This window comes from Culex quinquefasciatus, chromosome 3 (genome assembly GCF_015732765.1).
Source record: "Culex quinquefasciatus strain JHB chromosome 3, VPISU_Cqui_1.0_pri_paternal, whole genome shotgun sequence".
Lineage (NCBI taxonomy): Eukaryota > Metazoa > Arthropoda > Insecta > Diptera > Culicidae > Culex > Culex quinquefasciatus.
In genome coordinates, this window is record NC_051863.1 from 187028961 (window position 1) to 187049649 (window position 20689).

The window sequence follows — 20689 nt, forward strand, 5'->3', positions numbered from 1 at the left end:
GTTAGAATTATGTTAGATTTTTTTTTTTTACAAAAAAGAAAAACGTTAAACCTTCTTAAAGTTAAAAACAGGTAATATTTTACTAATATATTTTCTACTCATTTTTAATTCATGTGCGGGGAAGCATAAATAAGCTTGCGGGCGTTCCACTTTCATTCTCTAGACACGCTTAAAGACAACAGTTCAAATTAAATTGTTTGAAAATATTACATTTCCCACCTAGCTTAGGGTGTCACAACACAATAACACTAATTTTTAAACAAATTTTGTAAAAAAAAATAGTTTTTTTTTATAGAAAGCTCGTTATATCGCTTCGCTTCGCTAGGAGACGGTGATTTTAGCGGATTGCAGACTGGATTTCGCCATGTTAAGTGATGATTGTCTAAGCCCAAGTTGCCTAGGAATTGATATTTGGGAATAAAACCAACTCCACCTGAACCAGATTCTCACCACCAACACAGCCTTCCATAGCCGGCCGCTACCATCTCCACCGCGCACCAGGGACAAGGAAAAAGATTTGGAAGACGGGAAGAGTTGATGCTCCACTTTTTTTAAGGGGACAAGGGAAAATCTACAAGGTGTCTCCAAGTTGGTTTCGTTTTGATAGAATGCTCGTTATATGCACCCAAAGTTAAAGAACGAGGGGATAGTCCTCACGAAAAGAAACGTGAGGAAAGTGCTATTTTGCGAGAGTATAGTCCTCTCGCGTGTTCATTCGTTCATTGGAACAGTTCATCCTATTGAGTGGCTTATATGGACAAATGACCATCACTTAGTCACCGAACCATGGTGGCCCATACGGCAAAGGCCCGGTTCAATATGCCGAAGGTCTTGAGTTCGAGTCTCGGTAACGGTACTTTTTTTTTGATAGATGATGCTACACCTAGAACTGGGCATCTGCATACGAGAGGATAAAGAGCACGATTCGGTAGTAAAATGGTACTGTGTGCGGACAGAGCACGGCGTGTTTTCTGGGCAACCTTAAGGAGAAAAAATAGTCATCACTACTTTCAAAAGTGTCTAATAGGAAATTTTCTCAGCTTTCCAATGCTTCAAAGAGCGAAATGTTTCATCGGGAAATTTCTGAGATATCTCTATTTTAAGTTTTTTCTTTTAAAATCCTTGATCATTTATTGGAAACTTTTAAATAACAGTCCAGGAAACTTGTCAAATGATGTGTTTCATGTGTATTTTACTGACCAAAATGTGCAAAATAAGACAAGAAACAACTTTGTAGAAGGTTGCAAACCGCTAAACATTTTGAAAATTAAGTTTTAACTGAATTTTTAAATATGTGGGATTTATTCAATTTATTTATAATAAAACCGTATTGAAATATTATTTTAAAAGAACAAATAGATTATAACATGATTGTTGTGTACAAATAACACCGGTCTGCTCTAATTCAGCTTGGAATTAGCTGATACAACCGAAATTTCTACAGGTTTGAGATTGATAGGGTATTACAAGATTTTTATGAATAAATATCATATTTCCTTAATCAAACACTAACTAGTTGCATGGATACAAAACAAGTTTTATACTCGAAATTAAACTGCAAATTACTGTTGCTAGCTTTAGGAGAAATACTTTTCATTAGTATGAAATGATTGTTTCAGTTTTTTTTTTTTGTATTAAATCATCAAGGAATTAGCAATATTTTAGAAGTAGAATCTCATCTTAAAAAAATATATATGTCTTGATTTTTGTTCAAATAGTTTGGAAAGAAAGTTTCTATTAGATTTTTTTGTTAAAATACTATTTATTTTTTGTTCAAACAAAAATAAATGTTTGTGACGGTGTTATCAGAATTCTGATTTGGAAGACTCGAGTTTTATTGCTACTTTTATATGCATTTTCTACAGATTTTTTTTTATAAAATTTTATCTTTATTTTATACTCATGAAAATATGACTTTTGAAGCATGCTATACAGTAATATGCAGTACATTTTCGATTTCAAATCATTTTTGTATTCATGTTCCTGGCTAATGTTTGCTTCAGAAAATATCAAATTTATTCATTAAAATTCAATAATACCATTAACAATCACAAACCTGCCAAAGTTTCAGTTGAACAAGCTAAATCAGAGTAGACACGTGATATTTGTACACAAAAAATATGTAATTATCAAATAATTCTTGTAAAAAATACATTTTTACACTGTTTTATGATATTAATTTCTGAATAAATCCCATATATTCAAAAACTTAGATAAAACATAATTTTCAAAATGTTTAGCGGGTTGCAACCTTCTACAAAGTTGTTTCTTATCTTACTCATCAAAATGTGCAAACATTTTGATGAGTAAATGACTCATGAAACACATCATTTGATAAGTGTTCTGAACTGTTAGTATAAAGTTTCCAATAAATAATAGAGGAATTTAAAACCAAAAAACTTAAAATAGAGATATCTCAGAAATTTCCCGATGAAAGATTTCGCTTTTAGAAGCATTGGAAAGCTGAGAAAATTTCCTATAAGACACATTTGAAAGTGGCGATGACTATTTTTTCCTGATAAGGTTGTTCTAGAAAACACGCCGTGTGAGAGGATAAATCCCGAAATTACCGAGGGAACTTTACTCATGGGTTCATCTTCAAAAAAAGTTCATCTATCAAAAAAAAGTACCGGTACCGAAACTCGAACCCAAGACCTTCGACATATTGAACCGTGCCTTTGCCGTATGGGCCACCATGGTTCGGTGACTCCATATAAGCCACTCAATAGGATGAACTGTTCCAATGAACGAATGAACACGCGGAGGACTATACTCTCGCAAAATAGCACTTTCCTCACGATTCTTTTCGTGAGGACTATCCCCTCGTTCTTTAAATTTGGGTGTATATTTATTGTTTTGAAGCATAGATGTTTAAACACTTTGATTAAAAAAATACTTCTCAACAAAAAATACTTTTTTTTATTATTTGGAACGACTTGAAAGACAGCATAAAAAATAAGAAAATTCATAATATTTCCCCAAAGTTGCATCATTTTTTACAAGCATTCAAGCCATTCATTGATCCTCACACTCATTTTGGACATTAAAGTTGCTGTTCTGTACAATTCTGTTGCAAAATATTAATCACAAACAGGATTAGAATAATTTTCGTTAAATTTCAAATTTCCCGGGATATTTGTAGAAAATTTCCCGTTTTCCGGGAATTTTGTAACCCCAGGAAATTAGACGCTCTACATTTGATAATTCAAATAAGCAAGGAGTCAACTGTAATTTAAATTCTATAGTCTAGGGGACTAGTGCAACTTTGTTCTTCAGTTTTTTGCTCGATGTTATGAGATTTTTTGCATAAAATTGCGGATCATTTTGGTTAACCCTTGCAAGACTGCTTGTTTAATTAAAATTAGTCATTATATTTTTTGCACAAATCTCACAAAAATAAAAATGGAAAAAAATCTGGAACTAAGAGTACATTTTTTTACTCTGTGTATACCTTGGTGGGCATCATTCAAGAGATTCGTTCAAATCAAATGTATATGCTATAGCTATACTAAGCTATAGCTGTTAGAAGTAAAAAACGTTACTTAATCCACCCTTAGGTGGTTGGTGCCTTCATCACATTTAAATTACCCTTTAAATGTGAAGAAGGCACCAACCACCTAAGGGTGAATTAATCTATCCAAAATACAAAAGGGCGGACCTTTCAACTTGATTTATTATTCATACCATCAGATTGGGTAGTCAATTCTGGGCACTTATGTGCTTATAACTTTTGAAAGGGTTGTCAGATCTTCAATCTTTTGAACTCGTTTGAAAGGTCTTTTGAATACCTTTCTAAAAATGTATAACATGACGGGGTTTCTTAAAAAAACAACCCTTTTTACAATCTTTCGGACTTTTGCTAGAATCGTATTTTAAGCATAACTTTTGCTTAAAAAAAACAACCATGGGTGGTCTCTCATGCTCATGCTCATGCTCAATCGTATTTTAAGCATAACTTTTGAAGTAGGCTTATCTAAACTTTATAATTTTCAATAGGACCTCAAGACGGTTCGAATGAGACCAATACGGTCCAAATCGGTTCTGCCAGTGCCGAGATAATCCAGTGAAATTTTTTTGATCAACATCCCACCTCACACACAGACATTTGCTCAGAATGTGATTCTGAGTCGATAGGTATACATGAAGGTGGGTCTAGGAGGTCAAATTAAGAATTTCGTTTTCGAGTGATTTTAGCCTTTCCTCAGTAAGGTGAGGAAGGCAAAAAGAAACCCTTTGTCCAAAAAATCCGAAACAGCGTTTTCTGATCCGAACTCATTTTGATTGAGATTGATTGATTGTTGTCGTAACTTTTCAAACTTTAACGAAAACTACTTCTAAGCTGACGTGTTCAATCTTTATCATGCTCAGTATAGTTCCAAGCCGTTCAAATATATTTGCACTTTTAATTTTGCAAAACAAACTTCAATTATTCATCCCGGTTTACGATTTCTGTTAATGGATACGGAGAAACTTTTGAATGCCTTAGTGGAAATTTCACAACATATTTTTAAGAAAAAAAAAACAATAATTTTCCTTAGGTCCCATAATCTCGTGTTGCCAGATTGTCCGACTTCTTGTCGCTTCACAGTCTCTTTGCAAATTTTACAAAAAAACCCGCTGAATCAATCTGTTGTATTTTTTTTTACAATATTGATGATAATTTAGAAGAAGGAATCAAATTAAACTCACCGTCGGTTCCGACTTCGGCGGAATGGCCAGCGCTCCACGCAGCACCAGCACGGCCAAACAAACCACGGCCAGCTTCATGTCGTCGTCGTCGTCCTTCAGGGCAGCACGTATCCAGATCCACTCGTACTATCAGCCGCAGTAGTACGCAAACCGGAGCAAAGCGTATGAGGGGGGGTGTCCCGCGTAATCAATTGGCCAATTTACAAAACACAAAACACTTGCGCGATTGCTGCCGCGGGTGCGCCTCGCCGACGTCGGCTTCTCAGAAGTCTCGGCGCGGTTCGAAAATCCAATTCTTGCTGACAGTTTCGGTTTGATTTATTGCTCTCAAAGCCACACTGGGCACGCTGTTAGTAGTACACGCCGGAGGATTTGTTTACTCGCGGTGGCGCGAACCGGTTCAAAACAGAACGTCTCTATTATCACTCCCGACCAGTGACTACTCAGTACAAAACGCGCGAACAGATATCACTTGCGCATCTTCCTTTCCAACACACACACGCGACGCGAGAGGGTAATGTGAGATTGAGCTGCTGCTGTTGCCACTGCTGATTAGTACCCCGCCGATTTCACCCTTGAATAGAGATGCGTTTTCACAGACTTGCAATTGCTGAACACTCTCGGCGACTGTACATTACACACTGTGTGCGAGCGCGCGCGGATTAAGATTGAGAGTTATACTTTTCACACATTGTCACGCACCGCCGCAGAAGAACCGCTGATGCTGCTGCATTCCATCTGCTGATTTGTCGAGCACACTCAACTCAGCTCACTCACTTAACAATACACACACACACACACACTTGTATTTCTTCTTAATACAAATTGACCTGATTTGATAATAAATTTATTTATTTGATTTTCGACTTCTGCCGGCCGGCCGTCGAGCCTTGCTCGCTGCTACTGGTATCGCACGGACTCGGCGCAGGGTTCAACTGCTGGGGGCAATCGGTTTCTCGACACACACACGTTTATTGACTTGTTAAGCATCGCAGTTTGATAGCTTCATCGCGCGCGTTCGAACAAAAATGTTCGCCTCCGGGCCAAATCTCTGAAAGTAAAAGAAACGAGCACAAAGTGTGAATTAGAACAAATTGCCAACAAGTTTATAACACGGCGGTGCGCGCGGTCGTGTGTTCCCAATTAGAATACCATCTGCCTGCGCGCTGCGACACGAGAGGTGAACCCGCTAAAGAAACTGAACCTCCTCCCTGCGCTGGGCTACACAATTGCTTCAATTATTAAATCGTAAATTAACCGCCCATTTGTCCCCCCAGTCAGAGAGCCACAGAACCAGATGATGGGCCAAGTGCATCCGCAGTGTGCGATACTGCGAGATATGATGACGGTCGGTTGGATGTCGAGAGAGAGAGAGTGTGGGCCGCATTCCAGCGATTCGTGCGTTTTTTGCTTGGATGGGTGATTTTTTTTCTATTTCAGTCTGCACACGAGGTGACGCGGAATTTATCAAAGTGAAGTTCTTAGTTGATGCGTGAAATAGTGAATTAATTTGTATAAGATTTAGGTTAGTTTTAGTTAGTTCAGGTATAATTGACCTTTTCAAAATCCTCGGCGACAAAACAACATAAAAAAGGACTCGATTATCATTGTTGAAAAATACAACTTTTGTGAATAATTCTCTTTAAAAAAAAATAAAAATCAATCAATGATATTATTACAGTCCTTTTGAAATGTTATAACGTCATGATTCGAATTCCCGGACGCTTCGAAACCCGGACACCTCATCTTGTTTCATCAATTATTTGGATATAAGTTCGCATTATAAAATGGGTTATTTGATGAATTCTCACATCAACATTCATTTAAAGTTTGTTTGAACGCTGTAGTTAATATCAGAACAATTAAATAAAATAAAATTATAAGATTACAACAAATGCGAAACATTTCACGTGAAATATTTCATAGGCGTCCGAAGCACGTCGGAAGGCAAAGCAGCAATTTATGGTTTTGATTTCCTTAAATTCAAGCAAATTTTTGTATAAAATATCGATTGTTTTGAACGAAGTTGACTTTATAGCTGTCGGCCACCATTGCTAGTACCAACCACTAGTGTCTTCCTTTTATCTACAAGGACTTCGCCGCCCTGGGCTCCTAAGTGTATGAAAGTATGGCACGGAGCGACGGCGCCGAATACCCATATTTACACAAAGAATTTTAGAGCGCCCGCCGCGGGATTCGAACCGGCGACCGCTGGATCGTGAGTCCAGTGCGCGGTCCGATTGATCCACACGGACGGGACAATTGTTTTGATGTTTTTGAAAAACTAATGTTTATTTGAAAATTTTATAAAATCACTATTTAGCATAAAGCCATTGCAAATTTTATGTCAGCAAAAAAAAAAATTACAAAAATTGTTTTTTTCATTCAAAAAACATACTAAATTTTCGTGACGGGACAACGCTTCCATATGCCCCCTTTTTAAAGTCCTGCACAGCGATGGAAGAATCATCAACAAAATAAAATCTTTGTACGTTCATCAAGAGAAAAGGTCCGAAGGGAACATGACTCTACTCCAGTGTTTCTCAACCGGTGAGGAATTCCCCCCTGGGGGAGAATTTGGCCATTCTAGGGGGGGAATGAGGGTTCAATAGAAATTCAATGTCTTGAATCATTATTTGAATCATTCTTTGCAACTTTCAGTTTCTTTGATTAGTAATAACAACATTAGTTTTTTCACAAAAAATAGTTATTAAAGTTTCAATTTCTGTGAATTTTGACATTTCTTGAAACAATAAAATGATTTTTTTTTAAATATTTCTGAGGTATTTGTATTTTTTGGACTCAAGCAGATTTTTTTGGGACAGATTTGCTGGTTTCTGTGAGATTTTTGTACACTTTTTAACAAGAATGTTTTATTAAATAATTGGCAGTTGACAAAAAGTTTTTCAAATATTATTTAAGTTTGTTTGAATTCTAAACATTTTTAAGAGTAATCTGTCTTTTGCCGCAGATAATTATTAATTTTGTTTAATATTTGTATGTATTTTATAATTGTATTTTTTTATTGTAATTTAAACGAAAAGAAGCTCAGAATAGTGGCTTTTCATTTTTTTTTAATTAAAATAAAACGTTTTCAAATACCTTCTATAGTTTTTTTTTGTTATGAAAACTGTAATCTTTTTGCAAACCTAAAAAAATTGATTATGTTTGTGCATTGATACCAGTAAATTAAAAATAAGGGGGGGGGGGGAATGAAGTTCTTGCAAATCAGTCAAGGGGGGAATGGATCGCAAAAGGTTGAGAAACACTGCTCTACTCCCTCGCCTACGAAAGATTGGTAAAAGAAATCTTTAAAAATCATCATCTTGATTATTCGGCTGAAAATCTCTTTCACTACTACACAGAAAAAAATATGTGAATTTACTCGACACGGAAATAATGAATCACATGTAAACTCAGTTGATGTAAACTTGAGATTCGACGTAAACGGGTGAATCATACGTAAATTTATATCAAATTGCATGTAAATTTAAATGTTTAATGACGTGCAAAAGTGTTACATCATAAATGATGTAACATTCGGAAATATTTTTTTGTGTGTACACTTGCAAGTGTCGAAAAATGACTTGTCACTTTTTGTAGATGGGCAATGTGTGTAAACAAAGCGAAATAACTAATTTTAAGTGGTGCCGAAAAGGAAATTCACAAAAATCACCAACGATTGATTTTCTTGGAGAAGTTCGGGAGCGATTTTCTTTTGCGTGATTTGTCTCCTCTCTCTTTCGCGGGCGAAGAAAGCTTGCAAGCGAAAATGATTTTTTTGCGATTATTCCATCCCTGGTCCTGTATAATGTTATACTTACAGAATCTTCTTTCATCAACAAGAGGGCTTATAAAATAGTATAGTATATGAATTTTAATATAAAATCCCGATATTTCAAAAAAGTGTCCACGTGATTTATAGACGATCCACACCCTTACTGTTGATATGCAATCATTAATTTGCATTAGTTTACAAAAAATTTAAGATTTCACGAAAATATATTTTTTGCGAAAAAAAACTTTTTGCAAGCCCGTACATCGCGAAACCGAATGCTTTCATTGAAAACCGAAAATTTCCAAGTTGATTTCTTAAATAATTGATATACTCCCTAAGGAAATTACTTAACATTGCACAGTGGTCCGAAACCGAAATCTAGCGTGACAAAATTGATAGCGGCCACACGTTAAGATTTAGAGCTTTGGTGTCTTGGGGACAAATGATCAGGGACAAGAGGGGCATCTTTTGGTATGGTGAACATAAGGGTGGTCTAAATTTTAGGGTGGTTCAGATTTTTTTTATTTTGGCGGGATGACGAGATAGCGCATCGGTATCTTTAGGAAAGTTGTAGGGAACACCATTCTGAGCAACTTTGCTGAAGGGCACAAAGCTCTATTTTTAAACGGGAAGTTTCTAGAGCCATTTTTGTAATTTAGGTTTAGGTGCTTTTGAAAAAAGATTTTTTTGAATTTATTAACTCAGGCTTATGCCGTAGCGAGTTGGTGTCTTCTAGACATTTTTAGAACTTATCAGAACACACATTTATCTTCCAAGAGAACGAAATTCGGACCTTTTGAACCAAAGTTATAGCCAAAATACGACGAAAAAGACGCCATTTTGAAATGTGGATAACTTGAAAAGTTGGTGGAGTTTGACCTCGCTCTTAGAAGCATCTGAAAGTACACATTCTAGAGTACAGTTGCTGAAAATATCTCGGAGGTTTTTTTGGTTTAACTCCTTTCATCTCAATTTGAAAATGAGCATTTTCAAATCGTTTTTTGCCCATAACTTTTAGAGCAAAAAAAACATATGTTGGAAAACATAATTTTTTACTCTTTTGTATTGATCATATTTTTTTCTTACGCTTGGTAAAGAGTTAGTAAACAGTTATAATTGCACCAAAATAGATAATAACGTAACACACAGCTGAAAGGAACTTCAAAATTCAGTTAGACATTGCTTAAAGAAACTTGATTATTCACAAAAAAACTGAATATGTTTCCTCTAACCAATAAGCCTTACATAAATTTTATCATAACTTTCTTGAAAACGTATACAATAGTTTAACCAAGGGGAACATCATATATCTTGGCGATTAAAGGATTGGATCCTTTTCCATCCAATTAGTAAAATTTTACTAGTTTAATACTTTATTTTGAAACACTTTGAGAAGCCATAACCGAACGTTTAACCAGGTTTACATGGTTTATAAGTAAAAATAAATTCGCAATTTCGCACACATGCCCTTCACCCAATGTCTTCCAGCTCACGATCGATCAGCTGACTGACTGAGCTCAGTTCAAAAGAATTGCAAACACTCTCGATTCGCATCATCACTCAGTGATCACGATCTGGCCGCGATGGCCAACGAAACCGCAACACAACAAACATGATCTCTGTGCGAGCGAGTGCGCATAAGAAACAGCTGCTTTTTGAGCCCTTCCCGCAGGTCAAATGGAACAAGTGACACGACCACGAGAGCATACTATACGTGCACTTGCCATTTCGAAGAAGTAGAATCTTGTTTAAGATCTCCATCTGTTCTACATATAGTTAGGTATAGTGTGCAATACATCAACCGGCAGCGGCACGCGTCTACTCGCGTAGTGAATGAAGGGAATACGGGTGATTTATGCCCTTATTTGCCTACCTCCAAAACCCCGCTTCTGCGAGAGTCTTGTGCCCATGAGCTGTCGCTGCCGTTGTCGATCTGGGCAAGTGAACCATTTTTTTTTTGTTCAACTCCGACTGCCCTGGACAAGTCATGCCGTCATCAGTCAACACATCGGCTCTTAAACGGTTTTCGCACATTACATTAGAGCGCGAAGTGCGCAAACCACATTCATCATTACGACATTGAGAGAAGCCTAGGTTGAGGTTGGTAGAAGTTGTTGTAGGACTCGTTAACGTAAATCGCTCATTGACGAGTTACTGCGAAAAATAATGGCGATTGCATTAATCAAATCTGGTCGAAGTTGTTGGTTTGTGGTTTTTTAATTACTTGTATGGTATCTAGAAAAGAATGGGATGTAGATTCTACAGGTGTGTTTACGACCTCCTTACTACAAATCAGTCATACGCCCTCCAAATCCAAAACAAAAAAAAAGCAATCAGCAACTCACGAGACGCGGTCACGACGCGCGGCGATAAGCAGTCCGGAATCCGTGTCTCGTCGCGTCAGAACGTCGTCGCCGACGAGTGTGGCGAGCCAGCTTGAGTCAAAAAGGAGAAAGTCATCAGAATTGCTGGCTTTTTTATAAGGAAGTGACAAATTAAGTCACTTGTGGTGGTGGTGCAAGACGCTGGAACGTTTTCAGTTCGTCGTCCAAATGTTGTCCAAAGCTTGACCGGGAACGCGGAATTTCGTCCAATGCTTATCTACGGGGGTTCACAATTGACGGGTGACTCAATTTGACGACGCTTCCGCGAATTTGACGTGATGACACAAATTGGAGATTCGCCCAATTTTTTAAAACACGACGGTGGGAAGTCGGTACTCCTCCACGTGTTCAAGAAACAAATCCGCATTCAATTAGCAGTGCCGAATTGTGCAAGATTGTACACACTCTCCAGGAATGTCCATCGGGGCGGTAATCAGTAATCGCCAATTAGCGCGAAAAAGCCAGGCCGGCGCGCGAAACGCGAGGAAAAATGCCAACAACAGTCGTCCTCGAAATTCCGTCGAGCGATGAATTGTCTGTGTTTTTTTTTTCTTTATTTTTTGGTACGCACAAAACCGGTCCTGCGAATTTTTTGGACTCAAGAGTCACAGACAATTAGACGGTTTTTTGAAGATTAAAAAATTAAAAAAATGAACTAAAAATATAAAAGTTAAGTGAAAATAAATACAATGATTAATGTTTAACCATTAAGAACAGGGTGACCACAAGATTTCGATTTTCAAATTCCCGGTTTGCTCTCGAGGCCAACAATATTTTTTCCAGAGTGTTCCTTCATAAAAAAGGGTTTTTATATACTTAAATACTCCTTAAATGCATACTTTTGGAACATATATTATTTTTTATATTTTCATTTCTCAGGATATCTTTCAAATGGTTCTGATTGATTTTGTATCTTCGGCACAAATATTTCTTTTAGTTTTTACATTTAAAGTTGTTGTTTATATAATTAAGGTGTCTCTTATCTACAAATGATCATTTGTCATTGTTTACTTTCAATGAATTGCGCAAAATAATATATTTTTTTTGATGTTTTAAATTATAGAAAATTTAATGATTTGAGTTATAACACAAGATGATAAAAACATATTTGGCGACGGGGTTCTGTCCAGATGATTCTGTGCGCTCGGTTTTGCAGAATCTGGCAGTTGATTTGGAACGGTCGAAAAGTGCGCGTCGTGATTGTTTTGTTTGGTTGTTTTTTTTTTTAGTTATATCTTTCCACAGCCGGCTGTCTAAGATTATAAACATTAATGAAACTTAATAACAAATAAACGGGAGTTGTCTTATCAGCAGCATCAGATTGTTTGCCTTGAGAATGATACATCACCATATAAACAAGACTTATTGATTTTTGGGTCACATCATCATCTTCTATGATGAATCCTGACCAATACCCTTTCCTACTAACAAATTCCCATGTAGAAGTAGTTTTTCCGGTACACGTGGGGGTGTGGATATCGTATAGAACCCACCTTTGGTAGCAACCTGTGCTTACTAACATTCCCGCCCCATCCCCTCGAGATCTACAAACTGACATGGCGGGCGCCGTTGGTGGCCAACGACTGTTACCTATTTTCTCCGGCTCTAGTTTTGATGATCTTGATGTTTTATCTTTTCGTTTTCGTTTCGTTTTACGGAGCAAGGTGGGGGACGCGGCCTCAAGTCAGTCCAAGTCCGGTTTCTTGTGGAAAAAAGGGTAGTGGCCGAACTAGTATTGCATACAAAATGAACACCACCGGAAGATATAGGGGATCGGGAGGGGGAAGGTGAAAGAAAATTAGTGTAGGTGTGAGTAGTAAGAACTTGGATGACTTGAGCAGTTACGTTAATCTAAATTTAAAACTGAATATAGGAACTCTAAAATAGTCATTTAAAAATGGCTCGGAAGAACTTTAATTATTTTTTTCTGACATATTTTGAAAAGTTAACTAAACGGTGAATACAAAGAAAACCTATTATGCATTCCAACTCTAATTGGAATCTAAAAGTCGCACTAGAAAACGAAATATGAAATAACAAATCTTGATGCTGAAACCTCTAAACTGGGTCCCCGTCCTGTCACGTTCGTCAGTAGTCTTGTCGTACATTTCACCTAGAAGCATTTCTGCCAAAACCTTAACTAAACTTAAACTATCTGAAATAACCTTAATCTTAAATCCCCGAAGTTTTTAGTTAGAAGCTAAACATTCTTTTAGCTTGCCTTCAAACCTGTCTTGCCACTTCCAAAATCAGTAAACATAAATGAACAGTTCATATTTTACAAGTTGAACAAGCGTCGTGAATGAGAAATTAGACGACTTATTTCATTTCATTAGGGCACATAACTTATGTAAACAAGAGTGTATCTCTCTCACGCCTTATGAAAATTATCATTTGAGTGAAAGGGACACACTCCTGCTCACAAAACCTATGCGCCCTTTTGAAATGTAAGGCTCTATTTGATCGTCAAAACTCCAGTAGATCCTCGATTCGCAACAATGGTCGATACATCCATAATCCGAAAACCGTTAGTTCAACAGATCAACGAATTTTGTCCGATATCATTTCATTATTGATTGATCGAGACGCTATGGTAAATTTGACAAATCAGAATAGAACTCAACCTGAATGAAAACTAACGTTTCTGGCAGTATTACTTGCCCCAATCTAATCTAATGCAAATGCAATCAAATTCCTAAACTAACTACATGCAAAATCTCTAAAGTTCCAACTGACGAATAAAATGAGATAGACTAGATTTTAATTTGAACTCTTATGCAAAACTATTATTTTAAACAAAATCCTAACCTAACTCCCACGTTCGATAGGGGAAAAGTCACATATGTAGCGGTTTGCTGTACATTTGTGATATTTCCACTATCGGAGAACCTCTTGGTCTCGACGCCAGCTTAACTCACCAGCAGTCGCGTTAGTGTTCAATGTGTACACGTTGTAAGGACACTTTAAGAGTGTCCAAATTACGCGACTTGTAGATGGTTAAGCCAAAAGACATCGATAAGCCTTGGTGCTACGGCAAAGCGGGTTCTCTTCAGCATGGAACGATATCCATTGTGTTAATAAAATGGAAGTTTTAACAGTATTTGGCACAATACAATTAAATCCTCAATTTCATTACCATGACGGATCTATCCATGCCCCTTGACAAAATGAGCACTATAACGATTTATATAATACTCTCCTTGCAAGGCCCAAGGATGATCTTGATGTTTTATCTTTTCAAAAAAAAAAACAAGTGTCTAAAACAAGTCGAAAACCCAAATATGAACTTTTTAGGTACAAAATAAGTATCATAAAGACCGGTTCGTACCTTTGCCCTGTGCGTGCTTTTGCCCCGTACTACTCTATGTTTTCCGAAATTTGATTCCATTTATTTTGAAATCTTATAAGTCAAGTTCACTAGAAAAAATATTATCATAAAGTACAGTCATCCCACATATTCGGAACACCCACAAATTCGGAACACTTTTGTGATAATCTGTCAATAGCAAGCCAAATGCAGCTTTTCTCTCGACCCTACTATTTTTAGGACCTTTATTTGTAAATTCACTTGCTATTTCACTAGTAAATGTAGTACTTTTTAAACAAAAAACTTCATTTTAAGACTATTTTGTCCAGAGAAGCAAAACACTGCCTCCAAATGGCCTATTTAATAATTGTGGGATGTTATTGTGCCTCCCACAATTATGGAACACCTGAATTTAACTGATATTTTCACACAAAAAGTTATCAGACCATGAATAAAACATCACTAAGCTTGAGTTTCACTGGTTTCAGTGTGTGAAGTCATTTTTTTTGTTACAAATATGTACTCCTGGAGAGATCCAAAGTTTGTTTACATCCGTAAGAAAAAAGTGTTCCGAATTTGTGGATTTCAAATGAAGGGTTGAAGAAAAAAAATAGCGTAGAAGTTCTTAAAATAAAGTTTTCTGAATGCAATTTTTGTTTCTTTTTAGTATTAAAAAAAGAGCTACATCACTTCCACTTGTCTGTGGTCTCTCACCTTTTTTTATCCCCGCTGCTGTCCCCGTGTGAATACCTTTTGACACTAAAGACCGAAGACACGCTCGCGATAAGCAATAATGCGCGGACCCAAGATTGGGGGACCTGGGCTGTGCACGCGGGGAGGGAAAATCTTCTTCTTACTCGTTCCGTCCAAAGCCAAAGTAAACGCGCACGCGGGGGATATGTATAAATTATAATGACACTATACGGCCAGGCCAGGCAAAAGAGATGGCCATCCAGAGAACTTGCCCTGCATCGCGCTAAAGTGCATGCCCCCATATGCATTTTTGGTCAACGAGCTCGATTCACTATTTTTAGGGGAATGGTGCCAACTTTTGGATTTTGGAAAGTTCCTATTATTTCCCTTGAATACAAAAAAAATGCCAACATCTCCTAAAATCCCTTTGCAATAAAAAGCATAAATGTTTGCTGAAAAAAATATCCAAAGATTATTCCCCTTACGCACCTTTTGCCAGCTCCACCGTTAAGCTTTCTTGTGGGTAAGTGGGGGGAGAGATCTTCAACCTGTGGAGACACGAAGAGAAAAAGGCGAAGAAACGGTTATGCATAACGTCCCAAAAATGGTGACCCCTTCAATTGCGCGCATTGGATTGGGTTTTTTTTTAACTTTATTTTGCATAGCCCCTGAGGGGATTTACGGTACTGATTTGGCACATGGCAATGCTTGGTCCAGTGATCGAGGCTGTAATTGTGGAGCACTTGTCGATTACGAGGGATTAACTCGTCGTCGCAGATTTTCGGTAAATTGGTTGCGAAAAATGTGCAATGTTGCCATTTAGTATATTTTGATCGAATTAAACAGCAAAATTTATTTAGAAAAATACACATATTTATCATTATTTCTACTTCAGAAAATATTTTTACGAAAGAGATCAAACAGTTTTAAACCATTCGCCAGAGTTCCATTTCCCGGAATAGTTTATTTATAACGTAATGTACAATTTATTCCAAAAAAAGATCAGTTTTACAGTGTGAAGTGTTAGGATTTCGCCTTTTTAGTGATAACTGCTGACAAAATTTGAATTTTTGCTTCTTTAAAGAAGGTAAAACTCTCATTACTTTCGAAAACAGCTGACAAAAGATGAATAATTTTCCCTCAAAGTAGAATTCTGGAGTTTTTTAAATAGGTTCTATAAACATATAAATAACAATAGCTTATGGGTTAAAAAAACTCCAGAATTGTCCCTTCTTTAAAGAAGGGAAAACTGTTTCAATTTGTGATTACTGCTGACAAAAAATGATTTTTTCCATTAATGTTCAATTTTTCCTTCATTAAAGAAGGAAAAACTATCCTATGCTAAATGGCATCATGCTAAATGGGAAACATAACATTGTTATGTTCAAGAATCTAAATATTTCTAGGGAATGGGTCATTCTGGGGAATGAGATAGAACCGATTAAAAAAAATGCATAAGCAGTAAAAAAAACTTCATGCAAACATTGAAAACTACTGTTTCAATGAAGCAAAAAATAATAATAACTTTAAAAACAACTTCAAAATGCAAGAATTTTTTGTAAAGCTTTTTGTCTGTTAATGTGACCTATTTTGACTGAAATTAGATATTTAACGATCTAAAAAAGTTCTACATTTCAGCATTGAAATGGGTGCTGAAAAGTTGAACTTTCGAGCACTTGTGTTGAAAAGTTATACTTTTCAATATTGTTTTGATTTTATCAGTAAATTTAATAAACACATAGACAGTTGACTTAAAATTTCATTCAGAGGGTGTTTTCGGAATTGTAAAACAATCTGTTTGGAACTTGTTTTTCAGCACTCGTCGCAATTATCCATGTACGACTCGTTTTGAAAAAATCTTCTTTTTGAAACTTGCATAAACTTGTATTTTCGCATTTTCACAATGGAGCAATTCCAGTTCAAAACAGTATTTTTTAGGTACTTTTTTCTTGATCCTCTCCGATTTCAATGAAACTTTGTAGACATATATAAGCATAACATATAATCTATTTTTGTGTATATGGAGCCAGTTGCACTCAGTAATGACATTTGAGCCGGGCGTAAGTGTTTAAATATTTTTGTATTTCGTAATTTAAATTTTGGTGTATCTCGAAGCCGTTGCATCATATCAAAAAATGGTCAAAGACAAACTTGTAGAAAATTTTAGCGTTTTGTGAAAAAAATACACTGAAAGAAAAAAACACACCACTTTTATAAGTTTTTTTTATTTTTAAGTTTAAATGTCAAATTTGAAGGTGAGCGATAGTTTTTTTGTTCATTTTTTTGTGAAAATAGCCTAAGATGTTACAAAAAAAAAAACTCTCAAAAAATTCAGGATGGAGCAACTCTCTTAAAAAAAATAATCAAAAATCATTTAATAAAACTATGTTTTTAAGTGCTCTAAACGTAAAAAAAATCGAATGAGGGAATCAATTCTCCAAACAATTTTACATAAAGTATCCATATTGACCATTGGCCTAAGTTAGATCCGGGTTTAAAAATTGAAATGTTGCAAAAAACAGAGGTTTGGGCCTGGCTATTTCTATATGAGAGACTTGAATTTTCAGTATCGAAAATATTTTTACCGGAAAGCTCGTCCAATTTCCCATAAGTTTGCCTTTGACAGCATTTCAATTGGAAGAATGGGCTCACAGATATAGGCTTAATCACATTACTCGTACCCGAGCATGGGTAAATAACAAGGGAAATGCGTAATAATACCTTTTTCTGGTATCAATACAAATGTTGGTATTCCTGAACCCTTTAAAATTTGTCTTAAGGATTATGCAAGAGCAAAATGTGGTATCCTACCAGTTTAAGGTATTATTTTGATATTGCAAAATTGCAGAATTTGTCAATGGTCGAACACCACATTTTGGTATTCTCTATCAAATTCCTCTGAAACTATGGGAAAATTTTGACCAATTTTGACAAAATAATTTATTTTGCGCTCAAATGATGTCTTAAAGCGAATGCTTTCATTGAAAACCGGAAATTTCAAACTTGATTTTAAACATTTTTGATATACCTTCTAAAGAAATGACCTGAAATTGTGGAAAATTTTCTAAGGCAGGATGGCACATTTTGGTATTATTTTGGTATTGAAAGGTTTCATCGAATTCCTCTGGAACTATGGGATTTTTTTTATAAATTTTGACAAGATAATTAATTTTGCGCTAAAATGGGGCATGAAACCCAAGAATGTTAAAGCTGATTTTATTTTTTTTTAATATACCCACTACTTTTTTTTTAAACGTTGAAAATTCTCTAAGTTGGGATAACCAAATACTTTGAAAAAACGAGTAAATCGACAGATTATAGAATTTTGATGAGTTTCAATCCAGTTTCATTTTAATAACACTTATTTTTCAATTTTGTTATTTTTCAGAATCTTCAAGAATTTCAAGCACAGGCCGTTCATCAATGACAAATATTCCCGTGTTATGTACCTCTGCTCGGGTAACTGAAACTGGATATTTTTTCAGTGTGGTTCAGTAAACGGTAGTAACCTGGATAGTTAATTAGCTTACATCAATAACATGTCTACAAAGTTTCATTGAAATCCGACCTGGTCCGGTACAACCGATCCTCTATTTGACATGGAATTGCTCAATAATTGGAAATTAAACTCGCACTGGGATTTGAAAAAAAAGTAAAAATAAAATGTTCAAATTATTTTGTTCTTTATTTAATTAACTAAATGAACTCAATGTCTCATTTTTCTTTTACAATCTTATTTGAATTTCATATAAACTGCAGGCACCGGGTCCAGACTGTTAATAAAATTTAATTATTAGTCTTTGATAATTCTAAATTGTTAAGGCAATTTTATTCAACTAAAAAATTACAAAAAAAAATCTTGGAAAAACAGAAAGAAGTTTGAAACGTCCAAATTTATTACGCTCATTACTGGAGTCAAATAACGCACCAGCCACAACTCAATTAAGATGCATTCTTCCTTTTGTGCAAGCACATTCCTCCGTAAAACAATAATTAATTACACCAAACCACTTTGGTCATTTCGCACGCGAAAAAATGCACCATAAATGTTCAAGACAAACGCCATCCACGACCATGTTTCCCCCGGGGGTATGGAATCTGCAACACGAAACCCGCTCACCTGTGCGTTTGTGCGATATGCAAAAAAAAAAGAAGTTCTCACTTAAAAAAGCCATCGCGCGCGGCCAGGTGTTAATTAGACAAGAAACGAACGTTGAAAAAAAAAATAACGCCAAACGCTCCACGAAAATTTATGACACCCATATCGTACGGCTTTATGCGGCAATAAATTCATTAAACGATTTCTTTGAACGATCCCCAAAAACCCATCGCCAATTAGCATAACTCACCTGTCGTCTCGCGCTCTTGGCTCGGTGGTGGCTTATTTTCTTCTACAGCAACAAAAAACTGTTTTTGTAACACCAATCACTTTGAAACACACGACACCACTTTACAACCGAATATCCACTCCCAAAAGGTGCTCTTTTGACACTTTAATAAAAACGTCCCCCGATATCAACACCTGCGAGAGGTGACTTAAAGTCAAGCGGATTGATTGATGGGCTTAGGCTTTTACAAGCCACTTTAGGCAAAATCTCAAAGTCGATCACGCTCGATATTTCCAAGACCCGGCAACGCAAATCCCTGCAGCTGACCCGTCCCGGTCGAGCTCAGCATCCAAACTGATCTGGAACGAGCAGAACTTCTTCGCGATTTACGCCTCCAACGAGCAGCAGCAGTAAAGTTCTTTCACTCTCACTTGAGAAACACGAACATACACACTCACACGCAGTCGTTCTAAGCTTAAACACTGCTTTTGGAATACCCTCCAGCTTAATCCGAACCTCTCCAACAAACCAGACACGTCCGACGCTAAGCGAGTGCCAAACTGGACTGAGACTCCAAGCGCTGCGGATTGTGGCGTGCGGCGTCGTCGTCGTAATCTCCTCGACACGGCTGCGATTCAAAACTCTGGAAAGGAGAGAAAATAGAAGCATGGTTGGTTCTGGCGAGAGAGTGAGAGAGAGCGCGGTGGCATCGCTAAGTAAGGATTTTCCCTTTTGATTCAGGTGTTTCGGGGGAGAGCAGAATTTGTGTGAGAGAGGACTTAAGCGTGGAAAATCTTGAGCTGCAGGGAGCGATGCGCAAGGATAGCGCAAAGGACCAGAGTTAGTTGCCAACTGAAGTGTATACAATTTGAAGCTTATCAATTTTTTCAGTTTGTCTTAAAAAAATTAAGAGTTTTTTTAATATTTATTTAATTTAATTTATTTAATAGGGAAACTATACCCTTTCTCAGTTGAAACATCCGAAAATGTTGATTTTATAGCGGAAAACGGAAAAGTGATGAGAATTGGTCGAACGGCATAGAGTGATTAAAATGGGTATATTTCCCCTATCATTTGCAATAAAATCCGCAACAGAACTTCTCTTCGTTTCAACAAAGCGTTCATTATATTCTTTGATATACATATTTGGAGGCGTCCAATTTGCCCTCTATCCGTATTAACTATTTCTTATTCCTGATTTCCTGTTCTTCTATTGATCTTCTATCTCTTTTTTTTTGTCTTTGTGAGGGGATCATCGATCCATTCATTAATTTTTCTTCTTATCTTTTTTTATATTTTTCATTGTTTTTTTAGGGCTTACTATCAATCTTTTTGAGGGGATACTGATATCGATTTGCTCTCCATCCGCATTGACCTTTTCTCATCTATGATTATTAGGGTGGTCCAAATTCGGGCTTACTTGGGGCTACCCCCTGAAATCACGAGGTCTTACAGTGGCGGCGAACGGATGTGGGTAGTGGACAAAGTTTTTGAAAATATTTTTCAAAGT

At 36.5% G+C, this 20689-nt stretch overlaps 1 protein-coding gene across 5 annotated transcripts in view; it reads right to left on the reverse strand.

The window, feature by feature from the left end:
• The window catches only part of LOC119770814 (SPARC-related modular calcium-binding protein 2), a 58077-nt gene extending 38255 nt beyond the window's left edge, over positions 1-19822 (reverse strand). For 3 of the 5 annotated variants that reach the window (XR_005279002.1, XM_038266345.1, XM_038266341.1), the window contains exons 1-3: positions 19201-19822; positions 15341-15399; positions 4690-5740 (exon numbers count right to left, since the gene is read on the reverse strand). Coding sequence is in view for 4 of the 5 variants with exons in the window: in XM_038266345.1 (XP_038122273.1) it covers positions 4690-4767 (78 nt within the window). In the remaining variant the exon portion in view is untranslated. Of the gene's footprint in view, positions 1-4689; positions 5741-5841; positions 5861-15340; positions 15400-19200 lie in introns of those variants that run through there. The other 2 variants (XM_038266342.1, XM_038266344.1) reach the window with 2 other exon arrangements.
• Positions 19823-20689: the final 867 nt, after the last annotated feature.